At 52.5% G+C, this 12,600-nt stretch overlaps 1 protein-coding gene across 3 annotated transcripts in view; it reads right to left on the reverse strand.

Annotated features, from left to right (window-relative positions):
- The window catches only part of ITGA5 (integrin subunit alpha 5), a 25,063-nt gene extending 13,000 nt beyond the window's left edge, over positions 1-12,063 (reverse strand). Inside the window, exons 1-9 of one of the 3 annotated variants that reach the window (XM_003790463.3) lie at positions 11,737-12,063; positions 3,708-3,838; positions 2,110-2,222; positions 1,857-1,977; positions 1,626-1,687; positions 1,489-1,534; positions 815-940; positions 559-603; positions 373-416 (exon numbers count right to left, since the gene is read on the reverse strand). In XM_003790463.3, coding sequence (XP_003790511.2) covers positions 373-416; positions 559-603; positions 815-940; positions 1,489-1,534; positions 1,626-1,687; positions 1,857-1,977; positions 2,110-2,222; positions 3,708-3,838; positions 11,737-11,963 — 915 coding nt within the window. In that variant the 5' untranslated portion in view covers positions 11,964-12,063. Of the gene's footprint in view, positions 1-372; positions 417-558; positions 604-814; positions 941-1,488; positions 1,535-1,625; positions 1,688-1,856; positions 1,978-2,109; positions 2,223-2,342; positions 2,702-3,707; positions 3,839-11,736 lie in introns of those variants that run through there. The other 2 variants (XM_023513554.1, XM_023513553.1) reach the window with 2 other exon arrangements.
- Between the last annotated feature and the right edge of the window lie 537 nt (positions 12,064-12,600).

The following is a 12,600-nucleotide window of genomic DNA, read 5'->3' on the forward strand; positions in this document are numbered from 1 at the left end:
AGGCGCCGAGCCTTATCTGCATCTTTTTAAAACCACTTGTCATGGTCTAATAATAACACCTACCAGTTGTACACTGCTGAACAATTCACCAAGTACTTTCACATGCATTTTCTCATTTCATCCTCACCAGAGCCTTGTGAGGTCAGAACTATTATTATCCCATTATGCTGAGAAGAATGAGGCTCAGAGGGGTTAAGCAGGAATCAGGGTATGAATAAAGACACAGCCAGGGTATGTGCCAAAACTTGGGCCCCGGTCTGACTCCAGAACCTATGATCTGATCCACTTTTCAAACCCTCACAAAATGCTGTGTGTGGCTCTTTGTGGTTAGCACGGGAAGAGAGGAAGTTGAGGGCTCAGGCTGGGTCTTACATAGCCATAGGTGAGGTTCCCTTTGGGTACACCAGCCACAAAGTCTGCAAAGAGAAGAGAAAGTTGTGGGCTAAGGGTGAGGAAAGGGAAGCAAACAAGAATGGTGACTGTCCAAGATCATGGGACCTTAGGTTCAAGGTCTCTGTCTGCCTCCCTGCCTTGGCCCCAGCCTGGGAACACACTCACCTTCTGTGTCATCACCACTGAATTCACCCACAGCCACAGAGTATCCTAGGGCACAGGGTGAATAGATGTTAGTGTTCTTGCTTTGGGGACCCCTCTGCCCTGGCCTATCCCCCAATTCCTTCCCTATCCTGACTGAGCCCTCATGGTCAGCATGCACAGAACAAGTATGGTGGGGGTTGGGGATGCTTGAGTGGGAGACAAGCGGGTGAGTGGGGATGGTTCTCCCCTGACAGCCCCTCTCCACTTGCTTGCTCACCTAGATAGCTGTCATCATAGATAGAACTGGCCTGGCGAGTCTGCAGCTGCCCCTGAACCAGGTTGATCAGGTACTCGGGGTAATAGGACTCTGCAATCTGCTCCTGAGTGGCAGACAGGATCTGGCCTGGGGAAAAGGATGAGGGATAGATGGAGGGTGAGGAGGCACAGAGGGCCCTGGGGGCTGACTGGTATGATTTTAGAAGTCTGGTTCAAGGAAGGGAAATGTGTGAAGGGGAGTAGAGCAGGACATGCAAGTCTTTTTTTTTTTTTTTTTTTTTGAGACAGAGCCTCAAGCTGTCCCCCTGGGTAGAGTGCTATGGCTTCACTGCTCACAGCAACCTCCAACTCCTGGGCTCAAGCGAGTCTCTTGCTTCCGCCTCCCAAGTAGCTGGGACCACAGGCGCCCGCCACAACGCCCGGCTATTTTTTGGTTGCAGCCGTCATTGTTGTTTGGCGGGTCCGGGCTGGGGATTCGAACCCGCCACCTTAGGTGTACGTGGCTGGCGCCTTAGCCAGTTGAGCTATAGGCGCCGAGCCAGGACATGCAAGTCTTGAGAAAGAAAGAGGAGAATTGGGAGAAGGGCAAGAAGGCAAGAGGAGAAACGGACTGATGATTCTAGGCTGGGAATGGAAATGGAGGCTGTGTGCCAGGGAACTAAAGGAAGGACTTACCTTGCCAGAAGTAGCTCCCTGGCCCACCTAGGACCACACGGCCAGTCTGCAGATGAAAGGAGGGGAGTCAAAAATCTGGCACTGATCCCCCTGTGGACACCACCCACAGCCCCTTCCCTCACTGATCACCCTCGCACCTTGGTGAACTCAGCACTGAAGCCTCCTTGGCAGTAACCCTGTCCTGCTGCCCAGCTGAAATCTGTAAGGGGATGGAGGTGAGAGAGGGAACCAGAGAAAGGGCCACCCTGGACCTGACAGTGAGCATAAAAGCTAAGGGCCCTTGGGGGCTGTGGAGAGTCAGCCCTGAGTTTAGGAGACCCTCTCATGGAGAAGGCAGATGTGGGGCACAGGCCCCCTCCAGCCCTTACCTGAGCGGCAAGGTGCATATTCCAGAATTCGGGTGAAGTTGTCTGTGGAGAGGTAGCAGGTGCCCACGGGGTCACTCAACGGCTCCTTCTCCGTGCGCCAGCTGTATAATGGGGCACAGGCCTGGGGGCACCCGGGACCAAAGGGCTTCAGGGTTAATCCAATATGGCCCCTCTTCTCTCCCTCCAGGCCTGGCCTTACCTAACCATTGCCCACCCTCCAGCCACCACACCACAGAGTCCGCTAGCCCCTCACCAAGATGGAGGAGCCATGGGCTCGAACTGTTGCCCCGAACCACTGCAAGGACTTGTACTCCACAGGCTCCTCTCCCTCTGAGCTGGACAGTGAGGACTCCAGGAACCGAGAGCCTTGGGGAAGTGAGAAGAGGGAGTTTAGCTGGGTCATGGACACTTGAGCCCTAGACCAGCCCCCACCCTGGGCCTGGGGATGCCCATGGAACACCTTTAGTCCCTGAGCCCATGACTCACTGGGAGAGGAGAGTGGGGAAGGAGATTTCTTCTGTTTTGTGTAGCCTGATTCTCCTTTCCCTGTACACATGTGCATGCACACAGAACCCGGGCTTGCCTGCCCCTGGTTTCCCCTGCCTCTCATCCAGCTGAGACAAGGATGCCTGCAGGGGGGTGGGGGCAGGAGGGTGGAGGGGAAGAGTGGCAATTTCCAAGAGAGTAACCCTTTGGCTGTACTTCTCCATCTGTACCTGGGCTGTGTCTCCTCTAGCATCCCGTTCTGTCTCCTTTCTTGGTCTTTCCCTCTCTGTGTCCTTTTCTAAGCCCTCTACATGACAGCCTTTCTTTCTTTTCTTTTCTATTTTTTTTGAGACAGAGTCTTACTGTGTTGCCCTCAGTAGAGTGCTGTGGCATCACAGCTCACAGCGACCTCAAACCTTTGGGCTTAAGTGATTCTCTTGCCTCAGCCTCCCAAGTAGCTGGGACTACAGGCGCCCGCCAAGATACCCGGCTTTTTTTTTTTTTTTTTGGTTGCAGTTGTCATTGTTGTTTAGCTGGCCCAGGCAGGTTTCAAACCCACCAGCCTCAGTGTATGTGGCTGGCGCCATAACCACTGTGCTAAGGGCGCCAAGTCATGACAGCCTTTCTTATTCTTCTCTCATCTCCAGGCTTTAAAAACCCCATGTGTTTCACATCCCTTACCCCCTCACTCCACTCCGCTGTCTCCTGTCACCCAAGTCTTAATCTGGAGAGACAGACTGCCCAGCTCATATCCTTGCTCCACTCTTAACTAGCTGTGTGACCTGGGCAAGATTCTTAGCACCTGTTTTCTCGCTTATAAAATGGAGATAATAATACCTGATACCGTTGTTGAAAGGATTAAGCTGGCTAATACATGTCAAGTGCTCACAACATGGAAAGTGCCTGGCACAGAGCAAACATAGCTGTTGGTGGCCATCTCTGCCTCGACTCCAGACCTTGAACTCCTTGAGGGCAATGTGTTAATCATACTTCCATCCTGGGTGCACCAGCTGTGCCAGCCACACACTATCACTTAGTCAGTATTTAGTTAAAGGAACGGAATAATGTGCTCCTCTCCCTGTCTTTGTCTGTGTTACGGCCCTGGCCTCCCTGAGTTGTGGGTGATTCAGGGGAAATGAGAGCCACATGTTTCTGAATCACACCCGCCCTCCTTGGGCTGGGCTGGACTGGGAACGTAGAGTGAGTGCCATGGGGAGCCACAGAGCGAAGGAAGCTGGCGCTGGGAGGGCACTTGGACACAGTAAGCTGGGCTGACTCCACCCCTCACAGCAGGCCCTACCCAGGCCACGCCCCCAAGCAGCAGTCCCACCTCCCTCAGTAGATCCCTGAATTTCATCTGCCTACCTTTGCTGTCAAATTCGATGGGGGTGCACTGTGTGGGGTTCGTGCCCCAGGGACAGAGGTAGACAGCACCCCCCTGCAGCACTCCTGGCTGGCTGGTGTTAGCCTTGGGCGCTCCCACCAGGACGCTGACCCTGTGGAGTGGAAAGGCAATCAGGGTTGCTCCAACCTCTTCTTCAGTCTATGGAGACAGGAAAGACCCAGGCCTGTAGGCCAGGGCTGGCTAGGGGTGGGGTAGATGCCCCCTGGGTTGTATTTATATCTCAGAAGATGCCACGGATGCCAAAAGGCACAGGCTGGAGTCAGGCGGTCCCCATGTGCCGCTGTCACTAACACAACCCTCCCCCTCTCCTTCCACTCTCTCTCCTTTCCTACCTTCTCCTGTCAATAAAGAGAGGAGGAACCAGAGTCAATTCCTGGGTGGTGAAGAGGGTCAGAGAGCCTAGACCCCAGCGTCTCCATCTCTTCTACGCATCCACTAAGATTAGATGTGTGGCTTCAGGGTCCTCTCACCTTTGCCCATACCCTATTGTCCCAAGCTAAATCTCTTTCCTGGGCCAAAACCCAGGCATCCGGCTGCCCAACTGCTCAGCCTTGGGGCGTGTAGGAGGAAAATGTGAGTCTTGGAAATGCGGCAGCAGAAGCAGAGAGAGAGCTGGAGGACGTTGCAAACAGATTGTTCCTCTGGGCCTCGGCCTGCCCTCACCCTATGCCCTGATGTGGACCTCCCTTTCCTGGCTGGGTCTCTGTCTCAGTCTCAGCCCTTGAATCCCTTTCCCATACATCATCCCCAGCAGACTGAATTCAGAGCCTGATCTACTGGGGTCTGAGTGCAGGACACAGGGCCTCAGTTCCCCCTGAGATACAGAGAAGTCTGCCTCTGTTGGGGGTCCTATGTAATGGGCAGGTCACAGCTAAGGGCCTGGGCAATCTTTCTGCCTTCAGCTCGGCCTCTTCCATCCCTGGGTCCCTTGCCTTCAGGCCTCCACATAGCTCTCAGCCCTCTTGGCTTTCCCCTCCAGGGTCTCCTGCCAGGACTGCATCTGGCAGCCTGGGCAATTCAACCCAACCCCTGGGCCAATGTCCCTGTTGTCCCTGGCCTCTCCTCTCCTCTCCTCCTCTGGCACTGCTTTTCTGTCCTTCTGCCCCATGACTTCTTGTTCACTTGCTTTTGGTTTTGGGGTCCTCTCTCTGTCTCTTGATCTCAGATTTTTTTGGGGGGGGAGATAGAGTTTTTCTCTGTCACCTGGCTAAAGTGCAATAGTGTCATCATAGCTCACTGCAGCCTCAAACTCCTGAGCTTAAGCAATCCTCCTGCTTCAGCCTCCCTAGTAGCTGGGATTGCAGGTGCCCACCACTATGCCCAACTGGTTTTTCTATTTTTTAGTAGAGACAGGGTCTCATTCTTACTTAGGGTGGTCTTGAACTCCTGAACTCAAGCAATTCACCTAATTTGGCCTCCCAGAGTGCTAGGATTTACAGGTGTGAGCCACCACACCCAGTCTCTCCATCTCTATTGGTTTCTGTCTCCTTTCAGCTTTCATCTCTGATATATGAATACCTTCTTTAGCACCCCCTTTTTTTTTTTCCTCCTGGAGATAGGGTCTCACTTTTTTGTTTGCTCATGAGGGTAATGGCATGATCATAGCTCACTGCAAGCTCCAACTCCTAGGCTCAAGAAATCCTCCTGCCTCAGCTTCCTGAGTAGCTGGGATTATAGGCGTGAGCCACCACACCTGGATAATTTTTCTATTTTTTTATAGAGACATGGTCTTGCTGTATTGCTCAGACTAGTCTTGAACTTCTTTTGAGACAGTCTCACTTTGTTGCCCTTGGTAGAGTGCTATGGCATCATAGCTTGCAACAACCTCAAACTTTGGGTCTCAAGTGATTCTATGCCTCAGTCTCTTGAGTAGCTGGGACTATAGGCGCCTGGCATAATGCCTGGCAAGGTTTTTCTGTATTAAGTGGAGATGGAGTCTCGCTCTTGCTCAGGCTATGAATTCCTGAGCACAAGCAATACACCTGCCTCAGCCTCCCAGAGTGCTAGGATTATAGCCACCACCCCAGCCTAGTCTTGAACTTCTAACCTCATCCAATCCTCCTGCCTTGGCCTCTCCAAAGTCCTAGTGCTAGGATCACAGGCATGAGCCCAGTCACCTCAGTCTTTCTTACTATGAAAGAAGACCCGGCTCGGCGCCTGTGGCTCAAGCGGCTAAGGCGCCAGCCACATACACCTAAGGTGGAGGGTTCGAATCTCCAGCCCGGGCCTGCCAAACAACAATGATGGCTGCAACCAAAAAATGGCCAGGCGTTGTGGCGGGCGCCTGTAGTCCCAGCTACTTGGGAGGCTGAGGCAGGAGACTCACTTGAGCCCAGGAGTTGGAGGTTGCTGTGAGCGTGATGCCATGGCACTCTACCCAGGGGGATAGCTTGAGGCTCCGTCTCAAAAAAAAAAAAAAAGAAAGAAGACCCAAGCAGGGGATTATGATAGAGATCACAGATGCTGGGGATATCTTGCAAGAAGACCAGGAATATGGAGATGGGGAGGGGGAGAGTCAGGAGGAATAGGGAATGGAAACAACAGAGAGGGCAGGACCAACAAAGGGGACTAAAGTGGGAATGAGGATGATCTATGAGATCTCTCAGAAGATGAGAATGGAAGACAGAGAAGGTGGGATGGGGGGGGTTGACAGAAGAGGGAGAGTTTCTGAAGTTATGGGGGATGGAGAAGGGAGGTGCCAGCCTTGGTTACCCAGGGGACAGGAAATGTTTACTGCCTGTGGCTTCCTGTCTGTTTCCAACCTCTCACTTCTACATTTGTCTCCAACCCAAACCCCCAACCCCCAGCCAGGCTCCACCCCTCTCACTCAAGCATTACATCCAGTTGGGGGATGAGGTTGATGATGATAAGAGGTTGCTTTTCCCCAGAGAGAGGGGGGCATACCCTTCTCTTAGCAGGAGCAGTGCCAGAGAACTTGGTTGCTGTCTTCCGGCTCCAGAAAGCAGAAAGGGCCACCAAGCTGAACTGAACTACAGAAGCTGTGATACAGGAAGCAGTGAAAGGCCCCCTGGACCAGAAGCCAGGGGTTCAGGTGCTGACTCAGTGTGGACTCGGGCAATACCTTCTCGCTTTTTCTCCTGGTGAAGAGGTTACCTCAAAGTCTCCTGGCTGGCCACTCCCAATTTCTCTAACACCCTGCCCTTGAACAGAAACTAAGCCTGAAATTCATGAGATGGCCTGAGGAAGTAACTTGGAGTTTAGCAAGGTTGGAAGGAAAGGGCCTGGAAAGCTTGGAAAGCCACAAGCTGTGGGCTATAGGCATATCCATTTAGCTGTGAAGGTTTAGGTTACCTGGAGTGCAAGCAAGTGACACAGACCCAGACCTGCTCCCCATTACACATAGCTTACACCTACCTGAAGATTGAGCAGGACTTCAATCCCAGCACCCCAAGTCAATCTAATAAATACTGTTCTCCTTACGTGCCAAGTGAGATGCCTGGTGCCAGGGATGGTAAGCTAGTTTACCCTTATTCTCTCACTCCTAGTTCTTGCTTCCTAAATCCTGCAGCAGTTGGATCCTCTTAGGGATCCAAGAAGGTCACAGTGGAGGGTCCTTGAGTTATTTTCAATATTTCAGAAAGCCTAACAGAAATCACGCATTTGTCAGGTAAGGTGGGCCAGGCTAACTACAACCTCAAGTGCATTTGCTTTTGGATTCTATCAACTCACATAGGGAACTTGGCTAACTCAGGCTGGTCAGAAGCTCTGGTTGACAGCTGTAGATGTTTTTGGTTAATAAAAAAATAAGACAAGGAGTTGAGGGCTGGGTGTGCTGGCTCATGCCTGTAATCCTCGCACTCTGGGAAGCTAAGGCAGGTGGATTGCCTGAGCTTATGAGTTTAAGACTAGCCTGAGCCAGAGCAAGACCTTGTCTCTATTTTTTTTTTTTAACTTTTTTTTTTTTTTGAGACATAGCGTCAAGCTGTCGCCCTGGGTAAAGTGCTGTGGCATCACAGCTCACAGCAACTTCCAACTCTTGGGCTCAAGGTGATTCTCCTGCTTCTGCCTCCCAAGTAGCCCAGCTATTTTTTGGTTGCAGTAGTCATTGTTGTTGGTGGGCTTGGGCTGGATTCGAACCCGCCAGGTCAGGTGTATGTGGCCGGCGCCTTAGCTGCTTGAGCCACAGGCACTGAGCCAAGACCTTGTCTCTAAAAATAGCCAGGTGTTGTAGCAGGCACCTGTAGTCCCAGCTACTTGGGAGGCTGAGACAAGAGAATTGCTTGAGCCCAAGAGTTTGAGGTTGCTGTGAGCTGAGATGCCATGGACTCTATCGAGGGCAGTAAAGTGAGACTCCGTCTCAAAAAAAAAAAAAGAAAGAAAAGAATTGATTATTCTTTACTAAATGCAATTTGGCAAGTAAACTCTTCTAAAATAGAGACTAAGGGAAGAAATAATTGCCATAATTTATTTTGAAGCCTCAGACGCCTGAAAGTTTAGAGTCGGTCCTTGGAGACAGATTGCTACAGAGAGCATCCACTGGTCTCTAGACGACTCAGGGCGCCACATGGAATAAGGTGGAAAATACAAAACTGCTTGTCTAGTCCTATGTCCTTATTATACAGATAGGAAAACCAAGTCCCAGATAAGTTAATAACATGTCCAAAATCACTCAGAATCCTTCCCAGAGTAAGAACCAGAAGCCATGAATCCAGGGTTCTGGCTTACCCCATTGCCAATTTTTCCCCTCCTTTCCTCTCCATGATCTATCTCCCCTGCCAGGCTTCTGATTAACCAAGTGCCTGTTCAATACTCGGTTACTGTTTGACTCCCTTGGCCTAACAAGGTCAGAGGTGGAGAGCTGCAAGTGGATCAGGGCCCAGCCTTTGAGGGTGGGTCCTACAGCAGCACTGGACAGGCCAGAGAGCACACTTGGTTCTGGGGCCTCCAGTGTGTTCACAGGGATACGCCTGCTTGGCTGAGGAAGAGCTGCTTCCACTGCGGCAGTTACAGAAGGGAATAAGAAACTGAGATGAGACTGACCCACCTTTCATGCTTTTAAGTGTCCTGGGCCAATTCACTTCCCCTCTTCAAGCCTTGGGTTCTCTTCCCATGAAATGATGGTTTTCCTTTGAGTGGTCCCTAAACTAACTTCTAATTCTAAATGTCTATGACTCCTGAAATTTTTATACATCTAAAAATGGGGCAATAAGGGTGGCACCTGTGGCTCAGTGGGTAGGGTACCAGCCCCATATACTGAAGGTGGCGGGTTTGAACCCAGCTGTGGCCAAACTGCAACAAAAAATAGCCAGGCACTGTGGTGGGTGCCTGTAGTCCCCATCTACTTGGCAGGCTGAGGCAAAAGAATCGCCTAAGCCCAGGAGTTGGAGGTTGCTGTGAGCTGTGAACGCCACAGCACTCTACCGAGGGCAATAAAGTGAGACTCTACTTCTAAAATAAATAAATAAATAAATAAAAATAAAATAAAAATGGGGCAATAACGCTTCCTCTGTTTAACACAAGGATTTTTGTAGCAATCCAATGACAAAATCAATACGAAAGTGCTAAAGAAATGTGAGAGACTATTGTAACTATCACTATTTCAAGCAAGTACTAAAAATGAGTAAGAAATGCAGGGACACCCTAACAAAGAACTAGGTGGCAGTCAGGGAGGAGAGAGCCACACCCAGCTACCCTTCTCCACAACAATCACGCCTCCCATGTCCTGATCACCCTCTGTGGATCAGGTGCCTTTTACATATATCTATTTTCTCATTTAGTCCTCAGAACATCCCTGTAAATTAGTCTGATTTTTGTTGGAAGACCAGGCTCTAAGCAGGTTAGTACCTCGGCCCAGGTCACAGGAAGAACCAGTGAGCGGTGAGGACTAGCACCCAGCTCCATGGGACTTAAAGCCTTGCCCTTTCCTACCAAGTAACCTCTCCTTGTCCTTGGATGTTTTGGTGTTCACCAAGAGAGGTGATGCAGGAAAGAAGTGCTCAGAGGCCCTCCCTCTCTGGCAATGGCCCTAGTGAGGGGCTGTTCATCGCATGTTGAGGGGAGGGGGTTGAAGGTCTATGTGTGGTGGAAGGGAGGTCACTGGGGAGGCAGAATGTTCTGAATCCTAGTCTAAGAAGGTATTGTAAAAAGAAAATGAGAGGGGAGGCATGAGAGCTGGACACCTGGGTTCTCTTGGGAGGGGAGAAGAGCAGAGGAGAGGGGAAAGGAAGGGAAAGCTAGGTGCTGTTTTAGAAGAGGGCTTTAGGGACTATAGGGTCAGGGAAGGGGCCAGACACTTAGGTGACTAGGAGTATGTGAAAGCCCAGATGTTTTAAAGGAATGTTTTAAAAAGGAAATAACACTCTTATTTAGGGGAGGGGGAGTAAGGAGAAAGTTAAAACTCACACAACTAGATACCTTGATCTGGGGGAGGAGACCCCATCCCCTCTGTCTTTCCCTCCTCTCTACTCCATTAGGGTTGTGGTAAGAAGTTTGAGGGGGCCTAGGGGAGATCAGGCCTGGCAGAGGCTCCAGGCCAGAGTGATGCAATGGGGTTTGGGCAAAAGGCCAGGGGGGTGGGGTGGGGGTTGGGTGGGGACCTTGAATAGCCCAGAACCAACAGCTGGGGACTAACCATCTTTCTTTTTTCCCATCCCCAAATCCTCCAGACAAAGGAGAATCTGCCCCCTCCTCAATGGTATTAACTACATTAACCCTTTTTCTCCAAAAATTAAAGAAATCAAGTAGAGATAAGTTACTTGCATTATGTGTAAAAACAGGTCACTTCTGACAGAGTTCTTATCACACCCTGAGATACTGGGGAGGTGGGGTGGTGGTGTTGAGCAGAGGGGAGCTCAGCGCTTACTCCAGGCACTGTGGAGGATCAGGAATCTGGCAACTAGGGGTCCCAGGCGCACTTTTCTTTCTTACTTCCTAACTCCCCCCTCTTAAATAAACAACCTTGTTCTATCTAATGTTGCTTCTGCTCCAACTACAGTTTCTTCGAGCCTGTGGGCACCCCATTTTCTAGGAACTCTGGATCTGGGTCAGCTTGTCACTCGGCTGAGTTCGTAATAAGGATCTTCCTTGGAGACTTCCAAGGTTTTGAACCCTTCCTTCTGACGCTATTGGGCCCAGCAAGCCAGCGTCTCCCCAGCTTCCCACCCCAGCCCCGTAAGTCCTGGTCTCAGTTCAGCTCCTGCCGACAAGCTACAGGAAATCAGCTTTTCTCTTCCTCCCAAGAGCTGGAGGAAGAGGGAAACCACCCACCCCCCTTCACGCGCTCACACACACCCCTCCCGACAAATCGAGCACCCGCCCTTGGCTGAGCCTGCCCCCAGCCTTAGCACCCGCCAATGCCAGGGTCCCGGCACTCTCCCCAATTTCTCGGATCCCCTCGCCTGAACACAGATGGGGATGGAGGGAGGGGTAGGAGACAGACGAGATAGAGGAGGGAACCGCCGTCCCTTTCCCGAGTTTAAGTTGAGGGGGGAAGGGAGGATGAGGATGGCTCCCATTTAACCTTCCGACCCCCTCAGTCTCTGACCCCGTCTTAACTACACTCAGCTCATTCTGCACCGCGTTCTCTCCGCACAATGGCCCCTGAGGATCCTGAGGTCTCCCAGGGTCCCCCAGAGCTCTTCCAGGCCTTCGCAGCCCCCTCTGCCCCCACCCTTTTCAGGTCCCAGTAGCGCAGACTTCAGCCGGAGACCCTCAGCTCTCCATTCACACCCTCTCCTCCCCTTGGCCCTGAGACCCCTGACCAGACTTCTTCAGCTTAGAGCTTCATGCCTTCTCCCCGCAAAACACATGTCTCTCATTGATCTCTCTCAGTTCCAGAAGCCCCCCTCCACGCTCGCCAGGTCCCCTTCCTATTCCAGCGCAGGCCCCCAACTCTACCATGGGCCCCCAACTCCAGCCCTAGTCCTTCCAAACTCCACCCTCCAACTCGAGCCCTGGTTCCCTGCAGACCCCAGCCGCGTCTCCGGGCGTACCCCCACCCCCATCCTGTCGCCAACCCTTCGCACTCACTCTTCTGTTCCAGGCCGGTAAAACTCCACCGAGAAGCCGAAGAAGGAGCCCGGGGGCCCAGAGAGCACTGCCGGGGCCTCCGCGTCTAAGTTGAAGCCCCCGACCCGGGGTGGAGGCGGCAACAGCAGCAGCAGCAGAGGTAGTAGCGGCGGCAGCTGGGGTCGGCGCCGGGGGCCCCAGCGCAGCTGCACCGCGTGGAGAGGGGACCCTGGCGTCCGGCTCCCCATAGTGCCCGCTCTTCCCTGTCCTGGGGCCACCGACCCGGAGCCGCTTCCTAAACCTCCCAGAGGCGAATGACTCAACGCGGGGAGGAGTTTGCCAAACTCCCGGCTGAGCCCTCCCCCCGCCTGCAGAGGGGGATGGCGGGGGGGCATTCCTGGGTCCTTAGGACGCCGAGCCCGCGCCCCCCACCCCGAAGGGGCGTGGGGGGCCGCACCTCTCCACCCCCTTTTCCCCAGCCCCAGCTGGAGACCGGTTGTCTGGACTGGGTCAGACTGGGCGGGTTTGGGCTCTTCCCCCTCCTCCTGCTTCTCCCTCCTTCCTCTCCCCTCCTTTCCAGATGTACAACGTAAACGCTCGGAAAAGGAGTCGGAAAAAGGGAGCGGAGAATTTCCTAATGAGGAAAGGAATCACCTCTGGTGGGCGGAGGGAGCCTGTATATGTGTGTGGGGTCTCCCTCAATGCTTCAGGGAGGAGAGCTTGGGGTCTAAACTTTACACTCTAAAGAGACAGGAGGCTCCTTTGGCATTTGGCCAACTGGGATTCCCCCTTTCCTTCTGGGGCCACGGGGTGCCTGGTTTCTGGCCAGCTGATTTGGGACTCAGGAGTACAGAGGTTCCCAGTTAGCCTGACACAGGACCTACA

The sequence above is a fragment of the Otolemur garnettii genome, unplaced genomic scaffold (genome assembly GCF_000181295.1).
Source record: "Otolemur garnettii isolate 467f Iridium unplaced genomic scaffold, OtoGar3 scaffold00043, whole genome shotgun sequence".
Taxonomy (NCBI): Eukaryota; Metazoa; Chordata; class Mammalia; order Primates; family Galagidae; genus Otolemur; species Otolemur garnettii.